We start from the raw sequence: 14,431 nt of genomic DNA on the forward strand, positions 1-14,431 counted from the left end.
CACCGGGCACACAGATCCACGTCCTGTCGGGAGAGGAGACCAATCGTGTGTATATAGGGACACCGATCATTTTACTAAAATACAAACTGCTAAATACCTTTTCTCATCAGCAATTAGAGCAGTCTTGTAACTTCTATAAGCGTCTGGTTAAAAAATTTGTAGGAGGAGTTTTCTCCCTTGCAGGACCCCTGATCCTGTCTGGACAGTGCGGATTGGCCCTGTGCTGATCACATGCACTCTCCAAAGAAAAAAAAAAACAAAAACACAACACTCGACACAATGAGGATTAACCCCTTAGGTTCCACAGTGAGTTATACAAGCATGCTTTACTGCATATACAGACTGATTTTACTTTTGTGGGCTTAGTAACACTTTAAGACTCTAGCTGCAGGTCTGTACCGAAGTACAGTAATACTTCGGATTGCGAGTAACGTGGTTTATGAGCGTTTTGCAATATGAGCCATTATATTTTAAAAATACTGATTCCGTTTGCGAGCGGTGTCTTGCAAAACAAGCAGGATTCAAGCCTCTACGGTGTGCAGTACCCTATTTGGCCACAGGTGTGGGGGTATCAGTGACATTTGGAGCCACTCGGAAACACTCAATTCCCGAGCGTTTGAGCCTCTACAAGTGTTTCCGAGTGTCTCCAGCACCCCCCCACCTCTGGCCACAAGCGGTACTGCACACAATAGAAGTCACTGTGGAATGAATTATCTGAATTCCTGTTGACTTCTATGGGGAAACTGGCTTTGATATACGAGTGATTTGGATTACAAGCATTCTTCTGGAACAAATTATGCTCGTAATCCAAGGCACCACTGTAGGAACCTTTTGGATACGGAGCTGGAGGAAATATTAAGGACTACAAGAATGATGACATCACCATACTTGTGCTTCTTTGAGATCTACAAGTCCCTCGCGGTGGCAGAGGAGACTCGTAGTCTCTCTATTCCCTGATCTCCAAATAGATGACATGGCTGTGCAGGCAGAGCCAAGTGCATCTCTGGAACATTAAACTGTATTTTTTGCATTTGCAGGGTCTCTAAAAAAAAAAAAAAAAAAAAAAAAAGAAGGATAAAACATGGGCAAATGTATTGCAGAGATGTACTGCATATGTTTTTTTTTTTTGGGGGCCTTGACAAAAACACTTCATTACAGGAGTGTTCAATTCCCAGAGCTTTGAATGAAACTCAAAATGCAGCTCAGATGCAAGAAATCCCCTTGTGTATAAAGTCTAAGTAAGTGCCAAATTCTAAATGGTTTTCACTCCTGTGCCTATCACACGCAAGACTGTTTTTCATTTTATTGGATTCAAACAATGCTCCCCTCCATATAAAAAATTAAAATAAAAAAAAAAAAAAAAAAAAAGTTTAAACCGCAATGAAATTTAAAATTTCAAGTTAAAGACAAACATTCTAATTACATTTTTTAAGATAAGCATTTCCACCAAGAGTTGATATATGGCATATTCTGTAACAAACAGGAGTACAGACCCCCAATGGCTCTTTTGTTATACTATAAAAGCGGTAATAATTTCTAGCCAAGCTACACAATATAAAAATAACATACAATGCATTCTTTAAGCAAAATAGATAAAAAGAGAAACAGCACGCCATTGCATAGTAATATGAAAAACACGTGATTGTTAGCATGTCAATTCGGAATCTGGAATCAGTCTTTTATAACTAAGGCTATTCATTTTTGCTTATGCTGTACGACGTTCTAGTAATCAAGAACATTCCATAACATATGAGTAAATGCTACTTGCAGAAGACAAGCCTTCAGCCACATATTCATGTAGAAATGTGCATCATCTACTGTATTGTTGAACTGCTGTTACATCACCTCCCATTGTAAGAGCAAACATGACCTGAACTCACATGATTCCCTATTTTTTCAAGATGATTACATGTTATATCAAGCGTTCCTCAAGCCATTTTTTCCAAATGTTATATGACAGATTGAGACTTGTTAAGGTTTGTGCTCCTAACGTCTTGTCATTAGGAGAGTTCTCCCCAAAGGCATTTCTGGTCCCGACTCCCTCCCTCAGCCCTGGTTTACACCAGTGCCGTTTTCATGTCACGCTACTCGCAGTGCGATTTCATGTGCAGCCTGCTATCTGTGCAACTTCATTTAACAGATGTCAATACAAATGGCAAAGAAATAGTGCACAGACCTTTTTTTCAAAGTCACTACGAATTGAGTCGCAGCAATTTGAAAAAGGCTCCATTCCCACAAAAGAGGTGCGACCTGTCATGCGACTTTGAACTGTCGAGTCACACTGGTGTAAACCAGGGCTCAGAGTCTTACGGTTCAGTTAGAACCGCTCATGTTTTTATGTCCTCGTTGAGGAGTTTACCCCCTCTTTAGGGTTTTATGAGCTAGTACAGAAACAATTCGACCCTAAAAGTATAACTAGAAAGGCAAAACATTTTTTTTTGTTTTGGATAGAATGAAGAGGGATTAGAACAGTTTTTACTGCGGTCTGTGCTCCAGTTAGAGAGATCCCCCCATTCTATTTGTCCGGTTTACCTTTATCATTGAAAGTAAAGAAAAAAAAAAAAAAAAACACACACATTTTGGGTTGTCCCCAGGAAAGAAATAGAGGGGAAATCTTCCAATGGGGACACTGAGTTCTGGTGACCTGGGGGGCACCAAGAAATTCCCAGGGATTTTCTCACCTACTGTTTGGGCATGGGACAGGAAGTGAAGGGAGAAATTGGCAATGGAAAAATATGATCGGTTATAACCCTCCTACTTCCTCCAAAATGAAGAAAAAAAAGTTTTACTCATAGTTCTACTTTGACCATAAATACTCCAGTTACTCCAGGAAAATACATAGTGTATGATCAGAAATAATAGCTAAGGTATACCAGGGCTCTGAGATATAGCTTAAAAAGGATCCTGACAAAGCAATCGGAGTGAGAGGCAATCCACAACAGCACACAGAGTGTGTTCATGATTGAGGTGTCTAGAGACAGCAAATCAAGATAACCCAGGTAATCCAAAAGTGGTCACTCTCCATTTGGAGAGATTTATACCCCCTTCCTGTTATGTCTCCAGGGCAGGGGAGTAAAGGCATCCCGGGGGAACACAATGCATCAGGGGGAGGGATTCCCCTGTCAACACTCTGTGTTGATGGGGTAATCGAGTGAGATTCTTTCCTGCAACCCTTGGTTGCAGGTAGTTCACACCATCTATGGCTGGCCTAATAGGAAGAATACCAAAAGAAGCACATGAAAACAAAAAAGCTACTAGTCACAGCCACTAGCTACAACCCATGGCACTACTATGCCTTGTGGTGTGCTGTATTGTAAAATATGGTGCATGTCCCAGTTTGTAGTGTGGTCTATGAATGAATAGTCCATCTTAACACAACACATAATGCAATATGCAAGCATGGATAGTTTCCTTCATCTCCTAGCGAAGTGTGAATGGAGAAAGTTGTTGTTATGTCTTTAAACAAGGCTGTTCCATGTAATTTTAGCTCTTGACCACCTAGGGCTAGGCACTGGTTGGTTGTTCAGGAACATTGTCCTACTGGAAAGGAAACGTCTCTTCGTGTCATTTGAAGGATGAACCAGGTTTTCCTCTAGGACTGCCCTACATTTGCCTTCATCTTGCCTACAATCCTAACCAATTTCCCAATTCTCCCACTTCCATTTTATTACAAGGACAGGGTTCACCAGGGACACGAGTAGGGCTTCCTTTCTACCAAGTACACAAACAATTTGTGGCAAGATCAAACAATTCAAATTCAGTCTTATTAAACAGAGAACTCTTCACCGAATGTTTTTGGTCTCCCATACAGCTAGCTATCATCAAATGCCAAACAGGATTTTTTAATTTTTTTGTGATGGCTTCCTTTCTATACCCCTTCCCTAATGCCCAATGCCTTCTTCCCAGGTTACAGATGTCCTTTAGGTTTCTCCCAACTCAGGCGCATTTCTAGGGTACTCTTCATCAGGCATCAGAAATTTCATGGAAAACCTTCTCTAGGTAGAATCAGGGCTGCATCCTTTTGATTTTTAAATAGATTTACCAGTCCTCTGAGGGTTGATCAGTTTGAGAATTTAATAAGCCAACTTTGACTGATATAACTTTCATGCTGTTTGTTTAGAAATGGCTCCTACAAAATCCAAGGCCTTAGAAAAACAAGTGTATTTATTCGGAGGACATGTAAAACTAACTGTACAAATGTGGACCAAGGCCCCTTTCACACTGACGATCAGGTCCACCTGTCCGTTTTTTCGGGCAGACCCGATCGGACCACCCATTGCCCTCTATGGAGCAGCGGATGTCAGCAGACATGTGTCCTCTGACACCTGATCTGATCCTGTCATTTCCCATTCGTCTAGCAGGCGGCCTATTTCCATTCGACAGCCCCATAGAGAACTGCAGGCTGTGTCTGCCCTGCATCAGCAGAGTGGGACACGGACCTGTCATCCACCAGCTCAGCGAGGTTCAGCAGAGAGATTCCCTGGTGAACAGCTGGATCAAATGGTGGACTCGGTTAGTGTGAAAGGGGCTTTAAAGTGATTGTAAGGGTTCGGTTTTTTTTTGTTTTTTTTTTTTTAAATAACAAACATATCATACTTTCCTCCACTATGCAGCTCATTTTGCACAGAGTGCCCCCGAACAACGTCTGCTGGGGTCCCCCAGCGGCTCCTCCCCACATCAGTTAACCCCCTTTGAGAAGCGCTCTCTCGGGAGGTTAATTTGCAGGCGCACTCCCGAGTCCAGCATTTGCATCCACAGACCCCCCCAGTGCTCGAGTCATGGAATTTGATTGACAGCAGTGGGAGTCAATGGCTGCGCTGCTATCACTATCCAATCAAGAGCAGAGACCCTGTGGAGAGAGGGAGAGCATGTCCCCGCCGAGGAGATGAAGGGGTCAGGTAACTAAAAAACGGGGGGGCTGGGGGGCCGGTCACTGCCAGGTGTTTTTTTACCTTAATGCATAGGATGCATTAAGGTGGAAAAATATGAGGGTTTACAACTCCCTTAAAGTGTATCTAAACCCCAAAACAAAAATATAATATAGTGCAGCTCACCAAATCTTAAATAAGGTGGCTGCATTTGTCTTCTATTCCAAGCTATTTTTTTCCACTAATTTCACCTGATGAGTGGGCCAGTAACTCACTATCTGTCTTAGGGTGTTATTCTTGTAGGATCAATGGACAGCAGCATTTTCAATCTGAAAAGAGGGTAGTGTCAAAGCGGAACTTCATCCAAAAGGAAAAGTTTTGCTTATTGACATCCTCCCAGTTCCCACTTCCAGCCAGATCACTGAGGCAATCCGAGCAAAGTCCCCCCCCCCCCCCACAGCCTTCTGGGACACATCACATGTCCCGGGACCATTCACAAAGCGCATCACAGCTCGCGCATGCCCAGTGAGCAACTGGCTGTGAAGCAACAAGGCTTCACTGTCAGTTTACCTTTCGTCAAGATGCCAGCACCTGGAGCAGAAGTCGATTGAAGAATCGGCTCGGGTGAGAACACTGGATCCCTGAAAAGGTAAGTGTCTTTATATTAAAAGTCAGCAACTACAGTACTGTAATTGTAGCTGCTGACTTCCAAATTTTTTTGCAGAGACTAAAGCTCCTCTAAGATGGGTAGACACAAATTTAAATTTGGCTGGTACAGCAAGAACGGCCAAGTTTAAATCTGTATGTAGCCCTCCCTGTTTGACAGAAGCCGATCCTGCTGGAAAACCTTGTTCGATCAGCCTCTTACAACCAATCAGCTGCTGCGCTATCAGTGTAATCTGACAGCGGAGTGTCCCCACTGTCAGACTACAATAACCCGGCAGGGATGGGCCGGGGGTTATTCCTGCATCCACCTCCCTTGCGTTGACGCAAGAATAGTTTTTTTTTTTTTTTGGTTCAGCCATTGGTTCATTCCAATGGGCAGGGGCAGTGGAGGCGTGGTGTATATACCGCTCCCGCACCGCCCCAAAGATGCTGCTTGCAGGACTTCTTTCCCTTCCCGCAAGTGCACCGCCCCAGTGTGCAAGAACTCGGGCTTTCACACTGGGGAGGCATGACAGGCAGTTTTCAGGCGCTACAGGTGCCATTTTTAGCACTAAATCACCTTAAATTGGCTTCAATGTAGAAGTAGCCAAAGGGCTTGTTCACACAGGCAGCAGGAAGGGGCAGTAAAAGCCCCTTGGTTGTGCTGTGGTTTTACTTCCTGATTGCTCACCTAAACTATGGCATGTAGTTGTTCAAACTAAACACATGCAGTGGCTAAAAGTAACTGGCATGTCGCATTTGGTGAGGCACTACCACTGCTGAACGCAACCCATTTGAAGAAAAAGAGCTGCAACTTGGTGGGTCAGCATTCTGAGGGTTAAAACAGACAGTGAGGAGGTAACATTTTACCTCTTTAATGTCTGTCCTCTGAAAAGTTATTCGCTACAGATCGCTTTCCAAAGGGGCAGCAGTAATCGCTGTATATGTGAACAAGCCCTTACAGCGGGTTTTAATTCCCCCTCCTGGTTATAGATGAATACAAGCTGACCAATGTAAGCACCCCTGTGTTACATTTACCTCAACCCTCTAATAACCACTTTTGCTGGACAGCTTATTTGTTAAATGAAGCTGAAAGACAGACTTACTGGCCGGATCACTAGCTGAAAATAAAGGAGGCAAAGCCTAAAAAAAAAAAAAAAAAAAAAAAAAAAAAAAAAAAAAAAAAAAAAAAAAAAGAAAAGAAAACTAATGCAGCCACTAGATCCAAGAACTGGTAAGCTGCAACATATTACATTTTTGTTTTTGGGTTTAGCTACGCTTTAAATGAACTAAATTATGTGATTTCGAAAAGGTACCAAAGCTTATTTCACTGCAAAGAGAGCAAATACTTAAAGCGTTTGTGATCCCAAAACTTCATATTCCTGATATATATACCTGCTGTATCGTGTACTTGTATGAGAAAGTATACTGTTCTCTTTGTATTGCTTCCTTTATGGTAAATACCTGGCATTCCTGCCAGTCCTTCTGCTATCCTATTAAGAACTGACCACATTAAAGCAGGAGAGCACACTGTGGTCAGTTCTCTAGCTGTGCTGGGAACTCTGAATGCTCTCCTCCAATGATTAGACTTGTCCTGACATGTCCCTCCTGCACCAGTTATTCACTGGGAAGCTCAGTGTGCTGCTGCTTCTCATCCCCCAGCTCTTTTGCAGCTGAAAACAGAGGGAATGTGATCACTTATAAAATATATATATATATATATATAGGCAGTCCCCGAGTTACGAACGGCCTCTAATGCCGGCCACTTGTGCGCCACGCTGGTCCTGGATACCTCCAGACACATCCCATACTGCAATACTACATGTACTGCATGGCCAGAAAAGCCCCAGATAACATAACAAGCGCCCAGAACATCCCACATCCATGCACAGGCGAACGTTACACTTACAAATACATAGTTAGTCAGGTTGAAAAAAAAAAAAGACACAAGTCCATCCAGTTCAACCATAAAATATAAAAAAAATGCAGTGTTGCGACTTAAGAACAAACCTACAGTCCCTATTGTGTTCGTAACCCGGGGAAAAATTTTTTTTTTTTTTTTTTTTTTTATTAAAAACAGAATGGGTTGTTTTACTAGGTGATCATTTACTACTACTTTAAGTATTTAGGATGCTTGTATTTCTAAATTTTGAAAACTATGCACAATTTTTTTTTTGTCGACATTATGCACATTTGTTTGTGCAGCTCACATAAAAGACCAATTAAATTAATTTTAGGGTCTTTTTTAGTCCAAAGAAGGTGAGTACGTACTCTATGCACTGTACGCATCAATATTCTGTCCATTCACAGATGCAGACATTATATATTTAGTATACATGTGGGTCATCATGGTACCCACCTCCAAAAAATGGATGTTGGTTTCATCCCATTAGCTAATTATGATATCAGGTAAAAGGTGATCATGTGTTAATAAACGACAGCCTAGCAGAACATATGCCATTATCAGCATTGGCAGCCTTGTATCCCGGTCTGCCAGCTGGCAGGTTAAACGCAGGGGGGCGTTAACTGGCATCAGCAGTCATTTCTTATTTCACATGCACAGCAATTCTGCTGCAGAACCGACACGGCACAGAGTAGGTGGTAAAAAAAAGGTGAAGTCAGGGAATCAACAATTCTCATAATCTCCTTAAAAAAGGCAGCTATAAGTTGTCTCATCAGATTCCTAAGTACGACCCAGCGAATCATTTACCGGTTTGTAAACCAAGGTCTCCCACTTAAACAAGAAGTGCTACGTGTGGAAGATCAGCAAGGCGAGTGCAGAGTGCTACTCTAAGGAATGATCTCCCACCCATGGCTGGCTTTGATCTTCCAAGTCTTGCTGTCTAACAGGAAGTAAACAAGATGGAAAGCGAGTCAGCAAAGGGTAGGCAGGGGCACTGCAGTCTGATCGGGGGGAGCCCTCTGCACCTGCCTGCACTGTCACACCGCAAATCAGCAATGCATGGCAGCTATAGGATGCAGCAATAAAGCGGCAGAAGATGCCTGCAGCACAAAAATCACAGCGCTCCAGAGACCCAGAAACTACTGGATGGAATCAATTTTTTTTCTATTTGTGACACCAAGGATCTGGGCATTTTATTCCTAAAAAAATAAAAGTTTATATATATATATATATATATATATATATATATATATATATATATATATATATATATATATATATATATATATATATATATATATATATATAAAAAATTTAAAATGAAAATTGCATAATCGCATAGCGATTCCAATGAATCATGGTATGCATTATTAAGGAGTGGCATGCACCCAAGAAAAACAAAACATCTGTATGTAAACATCACAAATCAAGGAGTGTCCCCTTTATAAGACACAATACAAAAGATGGAAAGGCAATAGCCCAAAGGAGAGCCTAGAAGAACAGTGATAGATGCCTTAGAAAGAACACACATGGGCTGTGCTGCAATGCACTGGGATACAAGGTACACACAGAAGGGCTGCCATACACGGACACACACATAGATCTACCTTTGCAGAGACATGAGTTCACAGGCCATCCCACTCCGAAGAGCCCTTCGCACTGCACTCTGCCTGCCTTCCCCTCCTGCAGGGTGAGGGCGGAAGAAGAAATGGAGTCCAACTTCTTTATGACAAGAGCTCCTCTTATCTGCTGGATTGCTGCCGCCGCTGCTGTCCTCTGCCCTCAGCCCCGCCCCTCCTCATATACAGTCGGATCAGGAAATCGAATTGTCACTTTAGGGCTACACCGCTGCTAGTCCCGCCTTCCTTGTAATGCGACTCCGCTTAGTGATTTCACGCACAGTGCTGTCACTCACGGCCGAGCGTCCAATAGCAGCTAATCTAGAAGCTTCCTTGTGAATAGGGCGGATCCCTAGTGAGCAGACACAGGGTAGTCCTGGAGACAGGCCTAGTACTGGCGTATAGCGCGGTGACTAGGTTCTTCTAGGCACGTAGTGTACGGCTCAAAGGTACACACAGCTACGTACGTCTGACAGCTGCCCTTCACGTGTTCTATCCATCACACTAATGAGCCGTTTGACAAGAGGACAACACATTGTTTACATCCAATGTTAAAGACCTTTTTTTTAACCCCTTGCCACCCAGGACAATTCTGACATTGCTCTCCTACATGTAAACATCAGCATTTTTTTTTTTGGCTAAAACATTTCTTAGAACTCCCCAAACAATAGCGATAGATCTCTCTCGCTCTCTCTCTATAATATAAAATATATATATATATATATATATATATATATATATATATATATATATATATATATCTCTATATCTCTATTTCGATATCTCTCTCTCTCCTTCACCCCCCTTTCTGCCCGGGCCAATTTTCAGCGCTGTCACACTTAGGATGACAAATGCGTGGGTCATGCAACACTGTACCCAAACTAGGTTCTTACCATTTGTTTTTGTTTTTGGTGGTATTTAATCACCACTGGGATTTTCTATTTTTTGCTAAATAAAAAAAAATACTGAAAATTTTGAAAGAAAAAAAGCACCCCCCCCCCCCCCCAAGTTTTTCTTTGTTTCTAAGGTCAGGAGATAAACGCGCTGACATACATTAGCTGCTGGCGAAAGCAGTAAGACAAAAAAACTGTGCAATCAAAATTAGAATAAAAAATATGCAGCACTAACAGTGAAAAATATTAGGTGCAATATACATCCCAAAAAAGTTAAAAACACATCAAAATGGATATTCAAATTAATAAACAACAAAAAAATAGGTCCCAAGGAAAAAAAAAAAAGAAAGTGTCCACGCAATCACAGTAATCCAATTGCATATGTGATCTGCATCCACCACCATGATAAGATGGATTCTTATCAAATAGGACTCTATCACAGAGTCATAAACACCCATGTAGTGGTATATAAGGCAGCCTGTCATCTAACCACAAGAATCAAAGATATGGCAGGTTCAATGGCAGATCAGTAGATGTGCAAAGACGAACTCCTATCATGGATCCTGAGCAGATTGGACCTGGACAGGATCCATGATGGGATCATTACCTCTTATTTAGTGGCCACCAGTGCATAGGATGTATCCCCTTCAGTTCTCCCACATAGAGGAGTTCAGCTCCCATGGTTGAGACAGAGGATCTTCCATTCTATTACTAGTGTTGGACCCACTAATTTGGGGTTCTTTGTCGCAGTAAGTGGGCTTAGCAGTATATGACCATATAGTGTGACCAAACCCCCGTATTTGTTTGAATATGTTCAGGTGTTTTTAACTAGCCCTGCAGGAAATGTCATTCTTGTATGTGTGCGCTGTAAAATATTTTGTACTGTTTGTAGGTCTTATATCAGCACCATCTTGAATTTAATCGCATTGTAGGGTGTGCCCCCCAAATATGTTTTTGTAGGCTGCCTTATAGACCACTACATGGGCGTTTATGATTCACGTGGTGGAAGCAGGTCACATAGGCATTTACATTAGGGCACTTCCACACTGAGGCGCGGGGGCGTCGGCAGTAAAGTGCAGCTAGGTTTAGCGGCGCTTTACCGTTGTTTTACAGGAGCTTTTCAGCTGCTAGCAGGGCGCTTTTGACCCCCGCTAGCAGCCGAAAGGTTAATAGCGCCTGCAAAGCGCCATTTCCACGCCGCTTTGCAGGTGCTGCCCATTGATTTCAAGGGCAGGGGCGTTTTAGGAGCGGTGTATACACCGCTCTTAAAGCGCCTCAAAGATGCTTGCAGGACTTTTTTTTTTTTTTAACGTCCCACAAGCACACCTCTCCGGTGTAAAACCACTCAGGCGCCATTTTTAGTGATATAGCGTCTGTAAAGCGCCTCCAGTGTCAAAGTAGCCTTACCGTGATTTCACGATTGCACAGAAAGTCTTTTCTTTGCGACTTATTTTTTTCTTATTCGTTCATTTGAATATCCATTTTGATGTGTGTTTTAACTTTTTTGGAAGTATTTTGCACTTAATATTTTTCACTATTAGCGCTGCATATTTTTCATTCAAAATTTCTTTGTTTCTGTCATAAAGTTTTATAAATAAGCAAGTTTTCTCCTTCATTGATGAGGCGGCACTAATATGCAGCACGGATGGGCACTAATAGAAGGCACTGATGGGTAGCCTTTATGGGCACTGAGAGACAGCAATGATAAGAGGCACTAATAGACATCACTGATGGGGCTGCACTGATAATCGCTGCACCGATTATCAGCGCAGATCCCCTCTGTCAGTAGAGCCACTTATTGCCTCTCAGCTTATCGTCTCTCCTCTAATTATGCCCTGTCAGCGTGAATGGAGGAATGCCGATAACCTTCGTAGTTACACTGGGATCAGCTGTGATTGGACACAGCTGATCACATTTCAACCACTTGCCGACCGCCGCACGCCGATGTACGTCCAAAGTTTGGCGGCGGATATCGTTGTTATGGCAGCAGCTAGCTGCCATAACCCCAGTATCCCCGTTTTCATGTGGCGGTCGGCTTTCAGATAAAAGTGGTCTCTGCGGCGGATTCACAGCGAGATCACTTTTATCGGTGGTGGGAGAGGGGCCCCCCCTCCCGCCGTGATCCGATGCTCTCTGCCGCTTACGGGAGCCATCGGTAGCGGCGGAGGCGATCGCGTCTGTCTCACTGCTGTGCCTGGAGACGAGGCCTGTTCGGAATGACATCATATGGCGTCCAGTTAGAACGGGAGAGCCACTGACCAGTCGTCATTTTGCTATAGGACGGGCGGGATGTGGTTAGACAGAGACCCTACAGAATAAAATGGTGGGTTTCGCCATTATTTTTTTTTTTTTATGTCCCACAGTATTTGCACAGCGTTTTTTTTTTTTAAGCCATTTAAAAAAAAAAAAATACATCTTAACCACTTGAAGACCAGGCATTTTTGGGCACTTTTTTATCAGTTTTTTTCTAGAGAAAGAAAAAAAAAAAATTTACTTAGAACCCCCAAACATAATTTTTGAAAACAGAGGCCCTAGAAAATAAATTAGTTGGTTTTGCAATTTTTTTATGTCACATAGTATTTGCGCAGCAGTTTTTCAAACACAATTTCTTGGAAAAAATACACTTTAAATTTGAATGCAAAAAAAAAAACAAACACAATACAGAACCCAATTTTTGTAAAATATAAAAAGATGATGTCACGCTAAGTAAAATAGATATCAAACATGTCATGCTTTAAATATGCGCATGCCCACAAAGTGGTGACAAACTACATCAATTTACGATCCATGGGCAATGCTTTAAAAGCCTTTAGGCTATGTTTCCACTAGTGCGACTTTTCATGCGACTTGGGACTGAAAAGTCGCATGACAAATTGTATCCCATGATTTCCAATGAGTATCGTTCATATCTGTGCGACTTCAAGTCGCAGCGACTTCAAAGTAGTCCCTGCACTACTTTGGTCCCACTTTGATGCGACTTGAGGTCCATAGATACAGGCATTGCTTCAAATCGCGGTAAAAAGTCGCGGTAAAATCGCGGTAAAAAAATCGCGGCAAAATCGCGCGACTTTGGGGACGCAATAGTGGAAACATAGCCTTACAGGTTACCAATTTATATCTACAGAGAAGGTCTAGTGCTAGAATTAAGCTGGATACATACTATATAATTTTCTTTAGATTTTTTCCTTGAGATTTAAAAAGGATAAGTATGTTTTTTTTTTCCTAATCATACTTACTTAGGTGGATGCTGCATCTGTTCCCCACCACCTCTTCACTGAGAACAGAGCCACAGACTCAGTAAAGAGTAGGCTCTTTACCATGTGATCAGCTGTGTTCAATCACAGCTGATCACAGTGTCAACAGGAAGAGCCATTTATCGGCTTTTCCTCCACTTGCACTGACAGACGCGAGTAGAGGAGAGCCGTTGATTATCAGTGTAGGCCCACCGAGTATGCCCATCAGTGAGCTATCAGTGCCACCTCATCAGTACCCATCAGTAAAGGAGAAAACATATTTACAAAATTTTATAACAGAAAAAGAAACTTTTTTTTTTTTTTTTTTAATTTTGGGTATTTTTTTATTTGTTCGGCAAAAATTAAAAACCCCAGTGGTGATCAAATACCACCAAAAGAAAGCTCTATTTGTGAGAGCAAATATGATAAAAATTGTTTGGGTACAATGTTGCATGACTGTGCAATTGTCATTTAAAATGTGACAGTGCTGAAAGCTGAAAATTGGCCTGGGCAGGAAGGGGGGGGAAGTGCCCTGTAAGTGGTTAATCACTTTTATTGCTGTCACAAGGAATGTAAACATCCCTGCAACAGTAATAGGCGTGTGACAGGTCCTCTTTAAGACCCCAAATCCCTCCTTTGCACTTGAAAACATTCAAAACATCAAGAAGTGATGTCATGCCATGTTACCAAAGTGGAGACCCGATCAAAGCTGATTCCGGCTTTGTATGGGTCTCCGGCCAGGCGGCGGACATGCCGGCTGGTAGCTCGGGAGAGCCCAAAAGAGCCGGAGATGGTGGCAGAGGGGGGGTGGACATCCCCTTCCACTGCTTGTAATAGCAATCAAGTGGCTAGTTAGCCACTTAGATTGCTATTACAAGAGAGCCGACTGTGGGCTTTAGAAAAAAATAAATGGTACTGGGGTGATGACTGCAGCTGGAAGCATGTACGTCGCAGCCCTACTTCCGGGTTCAGGGCACGCCCCCTGCTGACCCATGCTGTGATTAGACACAGCACGAGTTTGGTAGCTGGTTTCAGCGAAAGATTTTGGCTGAAGTCAGCTGATCGCCTATGGTCAATCACACACAGGGTTCTGTATTTTTTTTTTTTTTTTATCAGGAAATACACTATATTGTCAAAAGTATTGTGATGCCCATGAACTTTAATGGCATCCCATTCGTAGGCTGTAGGGTTCAATATTAAGTTGGCCCACCCTTTGCAGCTATAAGAGCTTTAACTCTTCTGGTAAGGTTGTCCACAAGGTTTAGGAGTG

General features: G+C 42.5%; 1 protein-coding gene across 5 annotated transcripts in view; it reads right to left on the reverse strand.

The window, feature by feature from the left end:
* FAM13A (family with sequence similarity 13 member A) overlaps positions 1 to 14,431 on the reverse strand; it is a 280,680-nt gene that overhangs the window by 103,905 nt on the left and 162,344 nt on the right. For 2 of the 5 annotated variants that reach the window (XM_073600945.1, XM_073600941.1), the window contains exon 1: positions 9,024 to 9,258. The exons of the other annotated variants lie outside the window; for them this stretch is intronic. In XM_073600945.1, the coding sequence (XP_073457046.1) occupies positions 9,024 to 9,052 (29 nt within the window). In that variant the 5' untranslated portion in view covers positions 9,053 to 9,258. Of the gene's footprint in view, positions 1 to 9,023; positions 9,259 to 14,431 lie in introns of those variants that run through there. 5 annotated transcript variants of the gene reach the window in all.

This window comes from Aquarana catesbeiana, linkage group LG01 (assembly GCF_042186555.1).
Source record: "Aquarana catesbeiana isolate 2022-GZ linkage group LG01, ASM4218655v1, whole genome shotgun sequence".
NCBI classification, from domain to species: domain Eukaryota; kingdom Metazoa; phylum Chordata; class Amphibia; order Anura; family Ranidae; genus Aquarana; species Aquarana catesbeiana.